At 36.4% G+C, this 13,389-nt stretch overlaps 2 protein-coding genes across 7 annotated transcripts in view; both read left to right on the top strand.

The window, feature by feature from the left end:
- The window catches only part of LOC134227195 (low-density lipoprotein receptor-like), a 1,220,229-nt gene that overhangs the window by 322,916 nt on the left and 883,924 nt on the right, over positions 1-13,389 (top strand). The gene's annotated exons all lie outside the window — the stretch shown is intronic.
- LOC134224092 (uncharacterized) lies at positions 12,174-12,947 on the top strand. Its single transcript, XM_062703325.1, has one exon. The coding sequence runs from the start codon at positions 12,282-12,284 to the stop codon at positions 12,945-12,947; it is 666 nt and encodes a 221-aa protein (XP_062559309.1). The 5' UTR covers positions 12,174-12,281.

The raw sequence follows: 13,389 nt of genomic DNA, 5'->3' as shown, positions 1-13,389 counted from the left end.
GGAGTCAGCATATTATGTGACATAATAGCTCTCTGGCGTGTGTACAATTTGTTCTGGTCAAGCTGGGGTGCAAACCGAGGAACCTCTCATTGAACATCTCCAGCATCGCCGGTCTGCCGGACATATCCGTCTCCATCCTGGTGCAAACGTAGTAGCAACGGATCACGTACTGATTCATCTCCCTTGTCCACATGATCCGTTGCCGTCGGCGGCCCGCTAACGTGAGTGATTGACGTCGATCAACCACAGCAACATCAGCAGGTGCAGCATTGCCTTGGTGATTTCTTCTGCTGCCGTTTCTGTTTTGCCTTGTCGGCACGGGCTGAGCCCGATGACTAGAGGGTCGCTGTTGCACCTCTCCTTCCTCTAGCCGCTGGCCGCTCGCTCTGTCCCCCGTTCCAGGACCAGCTCCAGTAGGGGCTCCCTCCTCGGGCAATCGCATGGGTGGTATTGTTCTTGAGCGTAACTCCATATTTGGGTGTGCTTTCATTCCCGGAAGCTACGGGTTCTGTAAAGTTATTTAATTCTTTACAGTGCTAAATAGCTAGGTTCAAGCGTTCAAGCGTTTATTATTATTATTATTATTATTATTATTATGTTTTTACTTAATTTTTAAAATATATTGTATCATGACGGCCTTCAGGAGGCGCTAGTGTGTTATAAACTTATGGTTTTCAAATTACAGCGATTAGTGTACACTATAGACACTATAGGTTCCATAGACGAGCTGAGGCGAAGGCGAGTGTAGCCGAACGAACTGTCAGTTAGTGTAGCCAAACGAGCATGACGCCATGATTGCAATCCAAGCAACAACGGAGCGTGTGACGTCAAATTCACGTAGTACATTGTGAAAAAGTGAAAAAACACCATAAATTAACCTTGAAAAAACACACTCAATCGAAATGACCCAACCGTTCCTGCGCTCGTCTATGGAACCTATTAGGTTCTGCAGCATGACGTCACGAATGAATTCGGTCCTCGTCGAATGAACTTTTTTGACAGTTCAGTAGTACTATCCACTGACTCCGACAAGGTTCGAGTTCGTGATTGATTGGCTGCCCCCGAGTCCAACGCGAAGTACTACTAATCTGTCATCAGTTTGAGGTTATATACAGACGCTGCATAGTCACAGAGAACAGGTGTTGAAGCTGCACTCCCCGAATAAAAAAAAGCCCAATAGATTTACAGAATTATTGTAACAATACGATAAATTTAATTGTAATTACAATAAACTCTATTGTTGCCCACAACAGAATAACAATTAAGAATATCGTTTTCCACCATAAATCCTATTGTAAATGGCAGTTTTATAATAGAAAATAGGGGTTGTTAGTTACCGTAACAATAAAAAATCGTTTTTTTCTCGAATAAATTTTTGCCATTACAATAGAATTTATTGTAATTCTATTGTCAAAATTTTTCTGTCAATAGAATTTATTGTACGTTTGTTGGAACAACAATAAGGCAATTTAATTGGTACAATAGAAGAACAATAGAATTGATTGTTCATCAATAAAATGTATTGTAATTTTTTAATATTTTAATGTAATTCTATTGAATTTTCTATTCGGGTCGCTATGTTGTGATAACTTTTTACTGTTCATTTTGAAATAATTTGGAATGTCGCCGTATCCCCGTGCAGAATCAGCGCTAGTGTCACCAAAAATTACCACTGTACGCTAGTGTCGCTTTGCATTCAAGAGTATACCAGCGCCATCGTGTTGTCAAATTAGATTGTGAGTTGCAATGTCGACGTCGATGGCGTTGAGGTTCGGTTTGATTGTTTACACATGTTTTGCAAGAAATTTTGTTCGAGCCTCCATGTCTGTTCTCTGTACTATAGTGTCTATGGTGTACACTGGGTGTAGTGATGGGAACTGTCAAAAAGTATATCACACTCTATGTGCACTCGCTTGACTGTGGATATACAACAGTAAAGCACATGTGGATATTGGACAAATCAAGCATCCGAAAGATATTCAATTTGCAAAAAAGAGCTAACCGCGGTGGAGGTTGGTACTCGGATTCTGATGGCTTTTCCGCAAACGTGACTATTAAGTGGTCTTGTTGTGTAGGGGTTATCACGCCTATCTAGAGAGTAGGAGGTTGAGGGTTCGAGTCCCTCCAAGACACGTGGATTCTTTTTCGCAAATTTCATATCAATTTGTCCATTTAGAAACATGTGCTGTGCTCTTTTATATGTTTTTCTCATTTTTACAATGCGCTAGAAAGGCACCATCAACGCTATATGAATTAATTTGTTTTTATTGTAACTTTCAATGAATTTTGTTGATTTAGAAAATTTAAAGAAATGTAAAATTTGTTCATTATTGTAGTTTTTGTCAATATTGTATATTTCGAAAGTTTTGTAAGTTTTGTAAATTTTGCCAACTTAGAAAATTAAAAAAAATTAAAATTTTGTAAATTTGTAAATTTTACTAATTTTGTAAATTTTGCAAATTTTGTTAATTTATGTAACTTAAAATTGTTGGAAGAATAAGTATTTTTGTAATTGTAAATTTTATGTTTTCAATTTTTTGTAAATTTTATGTTTTTAATGAATTTTTCTAACTTTGATAATTCACAAAGAAATCTGCGTTTTTCTTCTCAAAATTTGTAAATTTTGTAAATTTTGAAAATTTTGTAAATTTTAAAAATTTTGTAAATTTTGAAAATTTTGCAAATTTTATAAATTTTGAAGATCATGTGTTTTTTATCATTCATGTGAATTTTTGTAAATTTCGTTTTCCAATTGTTATTTTTTTGTTTTTGTATGTTTTGTTTCTCTTGCAATATTTTAAAATTTCCTAAATATTTAGAATTTTGTAGATTTTGTGAGTTTTTTAAACTATGTAAATATTGAAAATTTTGTAAATTTAGTAAATTTTTGGGGAATCAAAGCATAAATGAAAAAAAAAATTTTTAATTTTGTAAGTACAATTTGTTTTACAATTTGTAACTAATATTCTGTATACGCAAATGTTAGATTATTAGATAGAAGGCTCGGAGACCCATAGTGTTATACACCAATCGACTCAGCTCGACGAATTGAGGTGATGCCTGTTATGTGTGAGTATGTGTAAATTTTGTAGACATACTTTTTGGAACTTAGCATTGGCCGAATGACTCGCAACAGATTCCATTCGACGGGGAATCCTGTCTCATTGTTTGCTATTAAAATTTTGTACATTCGAACTATGGGCTCAGAAGTTATGGCTAAAATACTATTTTATGTGCAAAACACGCTAAAACGCTAAAAAACACACGCTCATATTTTTTAGTATTTTTTTGGCAAAAGAAAAGCACCAACACCGCTAGGATTATTTTTTTGTAAATTTTGGTAAGTTAGGGTTTTTTTTTCTAATATGCTCATTTTTAAATTCTTGTAAATCATGAAAACTTCTTTTTGTTTATTTTTTTAAAATATTGTGTCTTTTGTACTTGTCATAAGACGAGTTTGTACAAACCCATTTAATTCCACCACTTAATTGTACCTTAACAGATACGTATTTCGACCTCAACAGTAAGGCCGTCTTCAGTGTCTCGTACTTGACTCGACTTGGTCTTTTGTAGTTTATATTTTTCGTCAATTATGTGTTGTTTTTAATGTTTTTGTAAATTTGGTAAATTTGAAATCTGAAAGTTTTGTAAAGTTTTGTATATTTAGTTAATCTTTTGTGATTTTTGTAAAAAAATGTATATTTTGGTAAAATTAGTTAGTTTTGTAATAGAGTCGTCTCTCCACATCTCGATATTGAAGGGACCATCGAGATAGCTCGATGCTATGAAAAGCGACAACAAACCAAATGTCATATCTTGTTGTTGATATGTTTGTTATTGTTCACAGATGGTCTAGTAGCCTAAAAATTTGAACATGTCGACATAAGGAGATTGAATCCAGAACAAAATATGATCAGAACCAGGGTTGTTAATCATTGATTTATCGTTATCGCCGATAAAGTTGATTGTGATCAACGTTATCGGTTGCTACGATAACGATGAATCAACTGTGTTATTATCGGAGTTCGATAATTTAACGTAAGTTAACTCGATAATTTGGCGATAATGGGGTTACTAGATTACGCAAACAAAGTTGGTGTAAAATTTTGACAGAAACCGAGAACGGAAAAAATTGTTTGCAGCTGGTTGACCAGAGTTAATTGAAGTGGTCACTCTAGAATTATTGCTTAATGCCTGCTACTCTATGAAACAATAGGAAAGAAGGTGTTCTGTTGGTGGTTAGGTGATTTTTTTTTTCACTATGCAGCATAGGTGTTCCGATAAAAAGATACCGGAAATTTGCACTACCCAGGTGGATTTACTGAAAGCACATAATGACTTTCCTTTGTCAAGAATATTTAGCTGGAATCGGAATCCCTCGGCAATATTAGTACTAGAAATTTATTTGATGCACCTATCTGTACTGCCGTAATCTGAAAAAATGACGTATGCTCCATTTTACAACATACATGTTTTCCATTTTTCCGTAAAAGAGTACGATGAGTACTACACGTTAACATTATTTTTGGAAAATGGCGTATACGTCACTTTGCCAGATTACGGCAGTGTAGTGCTGCATTCCAGGCATAGAGCACCAGTACCGAGTTAATATTGACTTCTCCAAATAAATAAAAGTGTGCGTGACTTCGCTGTATTCCTGTCAATGTATGCTGTCTTCCTCCAAAAGTATTCGTTATATTTTTGCCGCAACGAGATTACCACCCACTTTTATTTTATATATATTATACAGTGATGTTAGTGTGCGAGAAACTGCGCTTGGAGAACTCAATACTCTCAAAGTATAGGTGGGTTATCCTTGTCACCTATTTAATATGATTCGGTAAGGCTAAGGAGATTGGTCTACACTGAGTCATAAAATAATCATATTACTGGATGTTCCGGATCTTCAAATAGAAGTTTTGTTAATAATGCTAGATTAAACATTAAGTATAGACATTCACCCTTACTCTTGTTTACGTTCGAACGCGCTGTCGAACGAAAACTGATGCGCATTCCACGTGGACAGTTTAGAGGGGAGGAGGTGTATGGCAAATATGGACAGCCCCTAAGGCGATACAATATTTTAAACAGATATTGCAAACACAACTACTGAATATTTGTACTTTTAATTGTAGTACCTGTTACAGTTAACTCGATAATTATCGATAAATCAACGAATACTCGATAACGATAACGTTGATTCAACGCTCACTTTATCGTCAACGAAGCATCATCGTACAACCACTATCGTAATCGAAGTTGGCGTTAAATTAACGACGATAATTTATCGATTAACAACCCTGAATTCAGAACACATCGAGATAGAGAGATATCGGGATAGGGAGGTTATCGAGATGTAGATTGCCCAAATGTGTGTAAATTGAAGTTGAAAGGACCGAGGAAACCATCGACATAGGGAGAGTATTTTAGTTTTTGTCAATTTTGTTCATTTTGTAACGAAAAATTATTGGATTTGGAAATATAGAAATTAAAAAAAAGATTTTTGAGATTTGATTTTTTATTTTTTATTTATGCGATAAGTAATTTTGTGTTTTTGGCTTGTGGCCGAGTGGCTTTTGTGAAAATGCTTTAATGCGCATTATAATAATTTTGGTGGGGTGTTAACCCTTAAATGCGCAATGCTGTTTTAAAACAACAAACCAAAAATACGTTTAATGTTAATCATTTCAATTATTTACGTTAAAAATATTTCCAACGATGTGTAAAAAAATCGCCTCGCGTCTTCAAGGGTTAAAAAGGGTTATATGTGAAAAAGTACATAAAAGTAAATAGTTGAGTTTTTTACGTGTCTAAATATTACAAAATTATAAACTCTACCTTTCTCCGACTTCTAAGCCTTTTCTACTGATTCATTTGATGTGCTTCACTTATTTTACCAAACTTGGCCAACCAGCCCGATTTTTTTTAATGTTCATGATTTAAAAAAAAAAATAGTAATTTGAAAATAATAAAAATTTTGTTATTTGATATATTTTGTGAATTTCGTAAATTTGTTTTTCATGTCCTTTTTTATTTTCAGCATTGCAAATTTTGTCAATCTAGATTGTTTTGCTTTTCTCATACAACAAAGTTGCACTGAAAGGCTATCATTTCACTCCAAAATCGAACTTTTTATAGAAGTCTCGGAGACCCATGATGTTATATACCAAACGACTCAGTTCGTCGAGCTGACCAAATGTCTGTCTGTCCGTGTGTATGTGTGTGTGTGTGTGTGCACACGAAAACCGAAAAACATTAGCCACTTTTTCATATAGTAATTCTTAACCGATTTTCTCGCAACAAGTTGCATTCGACGGGGGACAAATCCTAGTTGATCACTATTGAATTTGATAACGATTGACCATTGCGTTTAAAAGTTATAAAAATGTAAAAATGGAATCGAACTATGTAAGCGCCATATAAGGTTGGTGTCTTGGCTAAATGCGAGAAAGGCAGTGTCACCACTCGGTGAATTAAGTTTTTTTTTTTCAATTTTGTAATAAAATAAAATTATAATTATTTTGAAAAATTTGTTAATCCTGTATATTTTGTAAAATAAGTTAATAAAAATATTCTTAATTAGTTGGAGACGAGCCAGCCCCTAATAAAGACATAAAAAAATCTAAATTATTTACGTTTTGTCAATTGTGAAATTTTGTATGTTTTTGTTAGTTTCGTAATCTAGGAAAAATTTGAATTTTTTCTTCTTTTAGTCGGCTGCCATCTTCTTCTTCTCCTTCTTATTGGCATTACATCCCCACACTGGGACAGAGCCGCCTTGTAGCTTAGTGTTTATTAAGCACTTCCACAGTTATTAACTGCAAGGGTTCTAAGCCAGGTTACCATTTTTGCATTCGTATTATCATGAGGCTAGCATGATGATACTTTTATGCCCAAGGAAGTCGAGACAATTTCCAATCCGAAAATTGCCTAGACCGGCACCGGGAATCGAACCCAGCCACCCTCAGCATGGTCTTGCTTTGTAGCCGCGCGTCTTACCGCACGGGTCCCATCGGCTGTCGGCTGCCATCTTCTCTATGAATACCGTCGCGTCGGTCGTTTTCAAGCAAATCCTACTATGTTTAGTCGATTATTTTTATGCAAATGCACGGGTTTCACAATTGCCGCATCCCTTCAACTTTCGTTCACTTTGTTGTGTTCAAATTTAGTTAAGAAACCGTGAGCCGACTTGGCTCCATTGTTTCTAAATTGATTCCCATGTTGCAAATGCTCTTCTCCCAAGACGAAGATTGCTGTTGCCTTCCTTTCACGCGCGCACATCCCAGGTAAAAATGGGGAAACTGCACGTGATCTGAATGTTAATAGCTTGCGAGTTTGGAAGTTTGGAATGTGCGAGAGAACCATGTCTCGGAAATCGGAGGCATTCCGAATATCATAATTTGATACCGTTTCTTCCATGGTTGAGTTGGTTCCTTGCTGCTGTATCCTCATACTGTACTGCATTGCCATAGTTTGAGTATTCGTTGGTTGCTTCAGATTATTGTACTTCAAAAGTAAATGAAAGAAATGAAAAAAAAAATGACTTCATTCCTAATTTACTGGGTCCAAACATTCAGCACCGTATAGATTGATCATCAGTAATTTGCAATTAAATCGTGTCCGCACCGCACCGACCACCTCTCCGCCGGTTAATTAGTCCGAATACGGTTCTGACAATTTGTTCCTGGCCTTTGAAAGTACGCATAAATTATGCTAATAATTGGTGCCCGATTGTCCAATCACAATAGAAGCGCTCGGGAAATGAGCATAGCCCGTCCACCAACATCGGACGAGTGATGACTATTGTTTTGCAGGATATGCATTGCGGAGAGGAACGAACGTTTTCTAATAGCGATTGAGCACGTTTTCCCGACTGAGGGAAATAAAATAACCCTTGGCTCAGACGGTTGATGGTGATTTAGGATTTTCGAAATTGTTCGACCCAATATTGGACAAATTTCAAATTATCTCGTGCATTGTAGTCACGTGCCATGGAAGTCCTTTTTCAGGACATCTCAGTGCATTATCCAATCAAAGCATAAATGAAATAGTAGAGTCATTTGATTATTATCGCAAACTATAAGAATTACGACGGGACTAACCAAGGTATTTCTTTATATATACATATAATTGTTTTCTTTCTCAACTTCATAAAGATAACCATTCCGCAAAACTGCCTAAGACTAATAATCCCGTTTCGGCGGACCGGCGGTCACAGTCATTAATTTCCACTCCGACACTTCGAATGCGTGGCTGTAGTAATTACGCCACTCTTCGGTGCTAAGGACAACTACTACAAGGGCGATTAGTATGGAGCCATGCCTGTTCAGGGTGGTCCGACATACGCAATATTCTCGCCCACTCATTCTTCTTTGTCATCAGGAACACAAAACGCGTAAAAAACCGCTAATGGAACTCTTCAGAAGATCCTCTCAAACAAAATTATGGACGAAAAAAGCATCCCCCAACAATGGTATTTGATACTCCATAAGCATCACTCGTTCGTTTGTTGTTGTTTCCCAAACGAGCGTCGTCAGAAGAACACGACCACAATGGGAAGTGAGTGTTGCACTTTTTGCGGTGCATCTGCTGGGGACGATAGAACTGAGGAGGTAGTAAAGTGCATGAGTCCATTAGATGAATCCATATTTTTTGCTGCCCGGCGACGAAAACGACAACGACTGCATCCTCCATAAATGGTGGCGGCGGATAGCAGCAATTAAAGGGTAGTGCTATGATTAGCGAGGTGCTTGTGGCGTCTAGGAATTCTTGGCAGTACATTCGTCAACATCGGAAAGGAGTGGAAAAGCGATTTTCTTTTCCTTGAAAGGAAGTGATTTTTCATTCTCGTAGAAATATGGTTACAGGTTGATGATGACGAAGATGGTAGTGCGGATGGAGATGTTATTTATTTGAAAGAATTCCTTCTATCAAGATGTATCACACATCTCCCGCTTGAATTAAAATGTTGCCTATTCCAGTGGCAACAGTCGAAATGAAGAATCACTCTATCGCTTACAGAACAAATAATTGCGGTTCAATAAGTAATAACAAACGAACGATCAAACGAATGATTTTTTTTTCTCATGCAGTTAAAATGCTATTGACCCTGAAGGCTCTCCATTGAATGGATTATTTAGAAATAATCACGCTGGTGGATTGATTGTTGGTTTGTTCAAGTGATTTAATGCGGCCTTGGTTAATTTTAGATAAGATGGAGTGGCTTTATAATTATTTCCACCTAAAGCGTGCCTTTTCAGTAAACGTGCATACAAAAAACCATCATTTTTTGGAAATTTAGGTCATTTTAGGCTAGGATGCCAAATATGCCCCCAAATTTGATCGCTACAAATCGAGATTTTGGTCCTCAAACATGAATATTTTGTAGGAAAATCTGCAAATGCCTTATAATTATTTCTGGGGGTGTATTTATATAATGGCGGGCATAGTAAGGCTTTCAATTAATGCTAATATGTAGAATATTAAGTTGAAAAGCAGGTCAAGCTCCATTTGGAATGTAGAGCCATAGGAGAATAATAATAAGAAGAAAGTGTATAAGCGGTTAACAGTTTCCGTTCTGAAAGTGTGTAATTATAAGATAAAACATTTGTCCGTCCAATAAGTACTAGAAGATTTATTTACGCATTATTTGGCATTCGCTTACACATCAAGTGTTATCAAGTTACGTTACGTTGGCCCCAAAACATTAGTGATTGTTCTATAGACCGTTTTTACGATATTAATTGGATAATATATGCAATAAGGTATTTTCAACCGAATTCTTTCACTACTATTAGAATATTTGATTCTTAAGCCCAGGTCTACCCGTTCCGAATCTCAAGTGTATTACACCACATTGCTACATTGCTCCTATTTATTTAATGAATAAAACAATGAAGATTTGAATCATACAACTAGACAACACAATATAATTAGATATTTTAACAAATATTAAAAATAAATATTTAAACTCAATCTTAAGTTAACTGCGGGAACAATTATTTACATATAGGTATAAAATAACCGAATATATGAATAGAAACATAAATGGATCTCTAAAACTCAGCAATAAATAGATCAGCAATGGTATATACTACTTTCCAGCACTGGCGGCGCCAGAGCTCTGATAACGGTGGGTCAAACATTCCTGCCGTAATTGATTTGGTTTGGTATTGAAAAGGTTTCTAGGAATTCTTGGGGATGTTTTTGCAAAACCTTCCAATTTGAAAATTATTTCATGTATTCCTTGGAATATCATCGGAAATTCCATTTTATCGGAAAGCCTCCAGTGATTCCTCCGGATTTTCCAGCAAGCATCCTTTCCACAATTATAGGACAAAATTTCAAAAATTTCCTTAAGAGTTTTCGAATGACCTACTAACGGAATTCACAAAGGAATTTCGTCTCGGTATTCCTTTGCAAATTCAAAGAAGAAACGCCAAGAAAATTTTAAAAATTTCTTTGAGAATTCCTTTATGAATTCTTTTTGAAATTCTTTTGGAAATTCTTTTAGAAATTCCTTTGAAAATTTCTTCGGAAATATCTAAGAAAAAATCTTCGGATATTCCTCCGGAATACATTCAGGAATTGTTTCAGGGAAACCTTCTGAACTGCAGGAATTTCTTTGGAACATCATTGAGGAATTTGTTCGGAAATTGATTTCATAATTTCTACGGAATATGTTTTAGAAAATCCTCCAGAAATTCTTTTGAGAACTTCTCCCGGAGTTCACTTCTAGTTTAATTTATAAAATTACGCAGGAATTCCTTTTCAAATTTGTCCAGGGAATCCTTCAGAAAATTCTCTGGAAATGTCTTTGTGATTTTTTCCGGAAATGCCTTAGAAGCTAACTCCAGGAAATCCAGGAAATCAAACCATATGAAATTTATTCCGAAACTCTTGGAGTTTGTTCGGGAATTTAATAAAGAATAAAATATCATACAATTATGGATTTGTTTTTGGACAACATTCTCGAAAGAACTCCTAAAGAAATACATCCGATTCTGTTTTTAAACGGATTTTTTTTTACACGGCCGTGTAAAAAAAATCCCATACAAAATTTTTGCAAAGTTGCTCCATTTTGCATGATTTGTCGAGAAATCATAAAACTTTTTTTACACGGATTTTCGAATTTTGAACTGAAAACTTTTTTTACACGGAACGCATCCCCCGTGTAAAAAAAGAATCGGGTGTATCCGACAACTTTCTAAAAAAATTCTGAATGAATTGCTGAAGTAACTCCCACACAAAAAAACTTGAAGGAATATCCGAAGGACTCAAGCAATTTCTAACTAAATTTCCGGAAAATGTTCGAGAGAATTCCTCGAAAAATTAAAAAATTCCTTAATGAAGTTCTGAAGTAATTTCGAAGGAACTTCAAACAGACTTTCTTCCTAGAGTTTTCGAAGGGATTTATTAAAAAAATACTGGAAGTACTTCTATAAGAAATTACTGTAATAATTGCTGCAGCAATTTCTCAAATAAAAGTTCGAAGTATTTCTAAACCAATTTCCGCAGTAATTCCAACATAAATATCCAAAAAGAAATGATCGGCAGCGGCTCGTTGACGTTTGTTTGTTTTCGAAAGCAAAATAAAAAACTAGTGGATGCGTTTCAAGCTTCGTGGAAAATTGAAAGTGAATATCTTTTGCGAAATGGCAGCTCATGTTATCTCTGCAATTCGTGCGATACAAGTTATGCGACGCGTACAAGAGCTCCGTGATATGCAAAATGAACGGCGTTGGTGGGTGAGACCGGCGAATCAATTCAGGAAAACGGAAGGCTTTTACGAGACTGCCTACCCGTTGATGCGGGAAAGAGACCCGGAATACTTTTTTCGCTGCACCAGGATGTCGCCAACCATCTTCGATATGCTCCTTGAGCGAATCAGACACCGACTGGAAAAACATTCAATCCGTACACCGATTTCACCGGAGTGCCGGCTATTTTTGACTTTGATGTAAGTTGGTGGAAATTTCCTCAAACAGACTAAATTAATTTGAATGTACGTGTTATTCTTCTAAAGGTATTTATCTGATGGATCCAGCATCTTCCACTGTTCTCGTCTTTTTCGGCTTGGGGTAACAACGGTCAGAGAAATAATACAAGAAGTTACCAATGTATTGTGGGATGAACTAAAAGGAGAATATCTTCCAGAAGTGAGCCAGCAAAAATGGCGCGAGTATTCAACGGAATTTGAGACCCGCTGGAACTTACCACACTGCTGTGCAGCTATCGACGGTAAACACGTAACCATCACTTATCCACCAAATTCGGGATCGATGTTCTTCAACTACAAAAAGCAATATTCCATAGTGCTGATGGCAATGTGCGACGCTAGTTATAACTTTATTGGCGTAGATGTAGGAGCCTACGGCGGAAACGCTGACGGTAGTGTTTTCGCCAATAGCGCATTTGGACATCGCCTGTTGCATGGAGAGCTAAACTTACCTGACCCAGATGCTTTACCCAATGCGGAAGTAATTCCGTATTTTATAGTCGGCGACGCCGCGTTCCCGCTGAAGCAAAATCTGATGCGACCGTATCCAGGAAGGAACCTCGAAGAAATACAAGAAAATTTCAACTATAGGCTGAGCAGAGCACGCAGGACAATTGAAAATGCATTCGGTATTCTTACGGCTCGTTGGAGGATATTGTTGGCACCACTTAATTTGCAGCCAACGTCTGCTGAGAATATTGTCAAAGCCACAATTGTACTGCATAACTTTTTAAAACATCAAGATGGAAATCTGTATGCGCCACCAGTTTTTGTTGACCAAATAGGGGAAAATGGTGAAATTATCGCACCAGGTGCATGGCGTTTAGAGGTTGACCCACTCGTTGGAATAAATGGCGATTTTATACAGCGGGGTCATAATTCGAGCAGAAACGCCTATCACGTGCGAGAAACGTTAGCAAAATACTTACATGAAAATCGATTCCGTTAGCTTAAGTATCACTAGTATCACTCAGTTGAATAAAATAAATACAGTGTTGACCCGATTTTGTCACTCCCCGATTTTGTCTACCCCCGATTTTATCACGTCCCGATTTTGTCACGTTTTCGACCCGATTTTGTCACCCCAAAAAATTTTGTCATTCTTTTTATTTTCGTAAATAATACCAAAAATAACATTGATTTTCATGAAATAACTTTCACCGCCTGTAGTTTATTATAAACGACTTCTGAGTACCTGGGAAATATTCTGTAAGCAATCTCGACAAGAAATAACGGGTACCGTTCACGCATTTGGTCTTTCCAATGCATAAAATGATTCATAATTGTGGAATGAATTTAAAAAAATGAAAATATGTTTTTTCCTATTTTGTCACATACCCTGTTTTATCACCCCAAAATTCACCAGGGGGGTGATAAAATCGGGATATTAC

Source organism: Armigeres subalbatus, chromosome 3, assembly GCF_024139115.2.
Source record: "Armigeres subalbatus isolate Guangzhou_Male chromosome 3, GZ_Asu_2, whole genome shotgun sequence".
NCBI classification, from domain to species: Eukaryota; Metazoa; Arthropoda; class Insecta; order Diptera; family Culicidae; genus Armigeres; species Armigeres subalbatus.
This window is presented reverse-complemented; position numbering and strand designations above follow the sequence as displayed.

Bases quoted from the DNA above. Each gene is read 5' to 3' on its own strand.
- LOC134224092 (XM_062703325.1), top strand. From the start codon at position 12,282: ATGTTCTTCAACTACAAAAAGCAATATTCCATAGTGCTGATGGCAATG.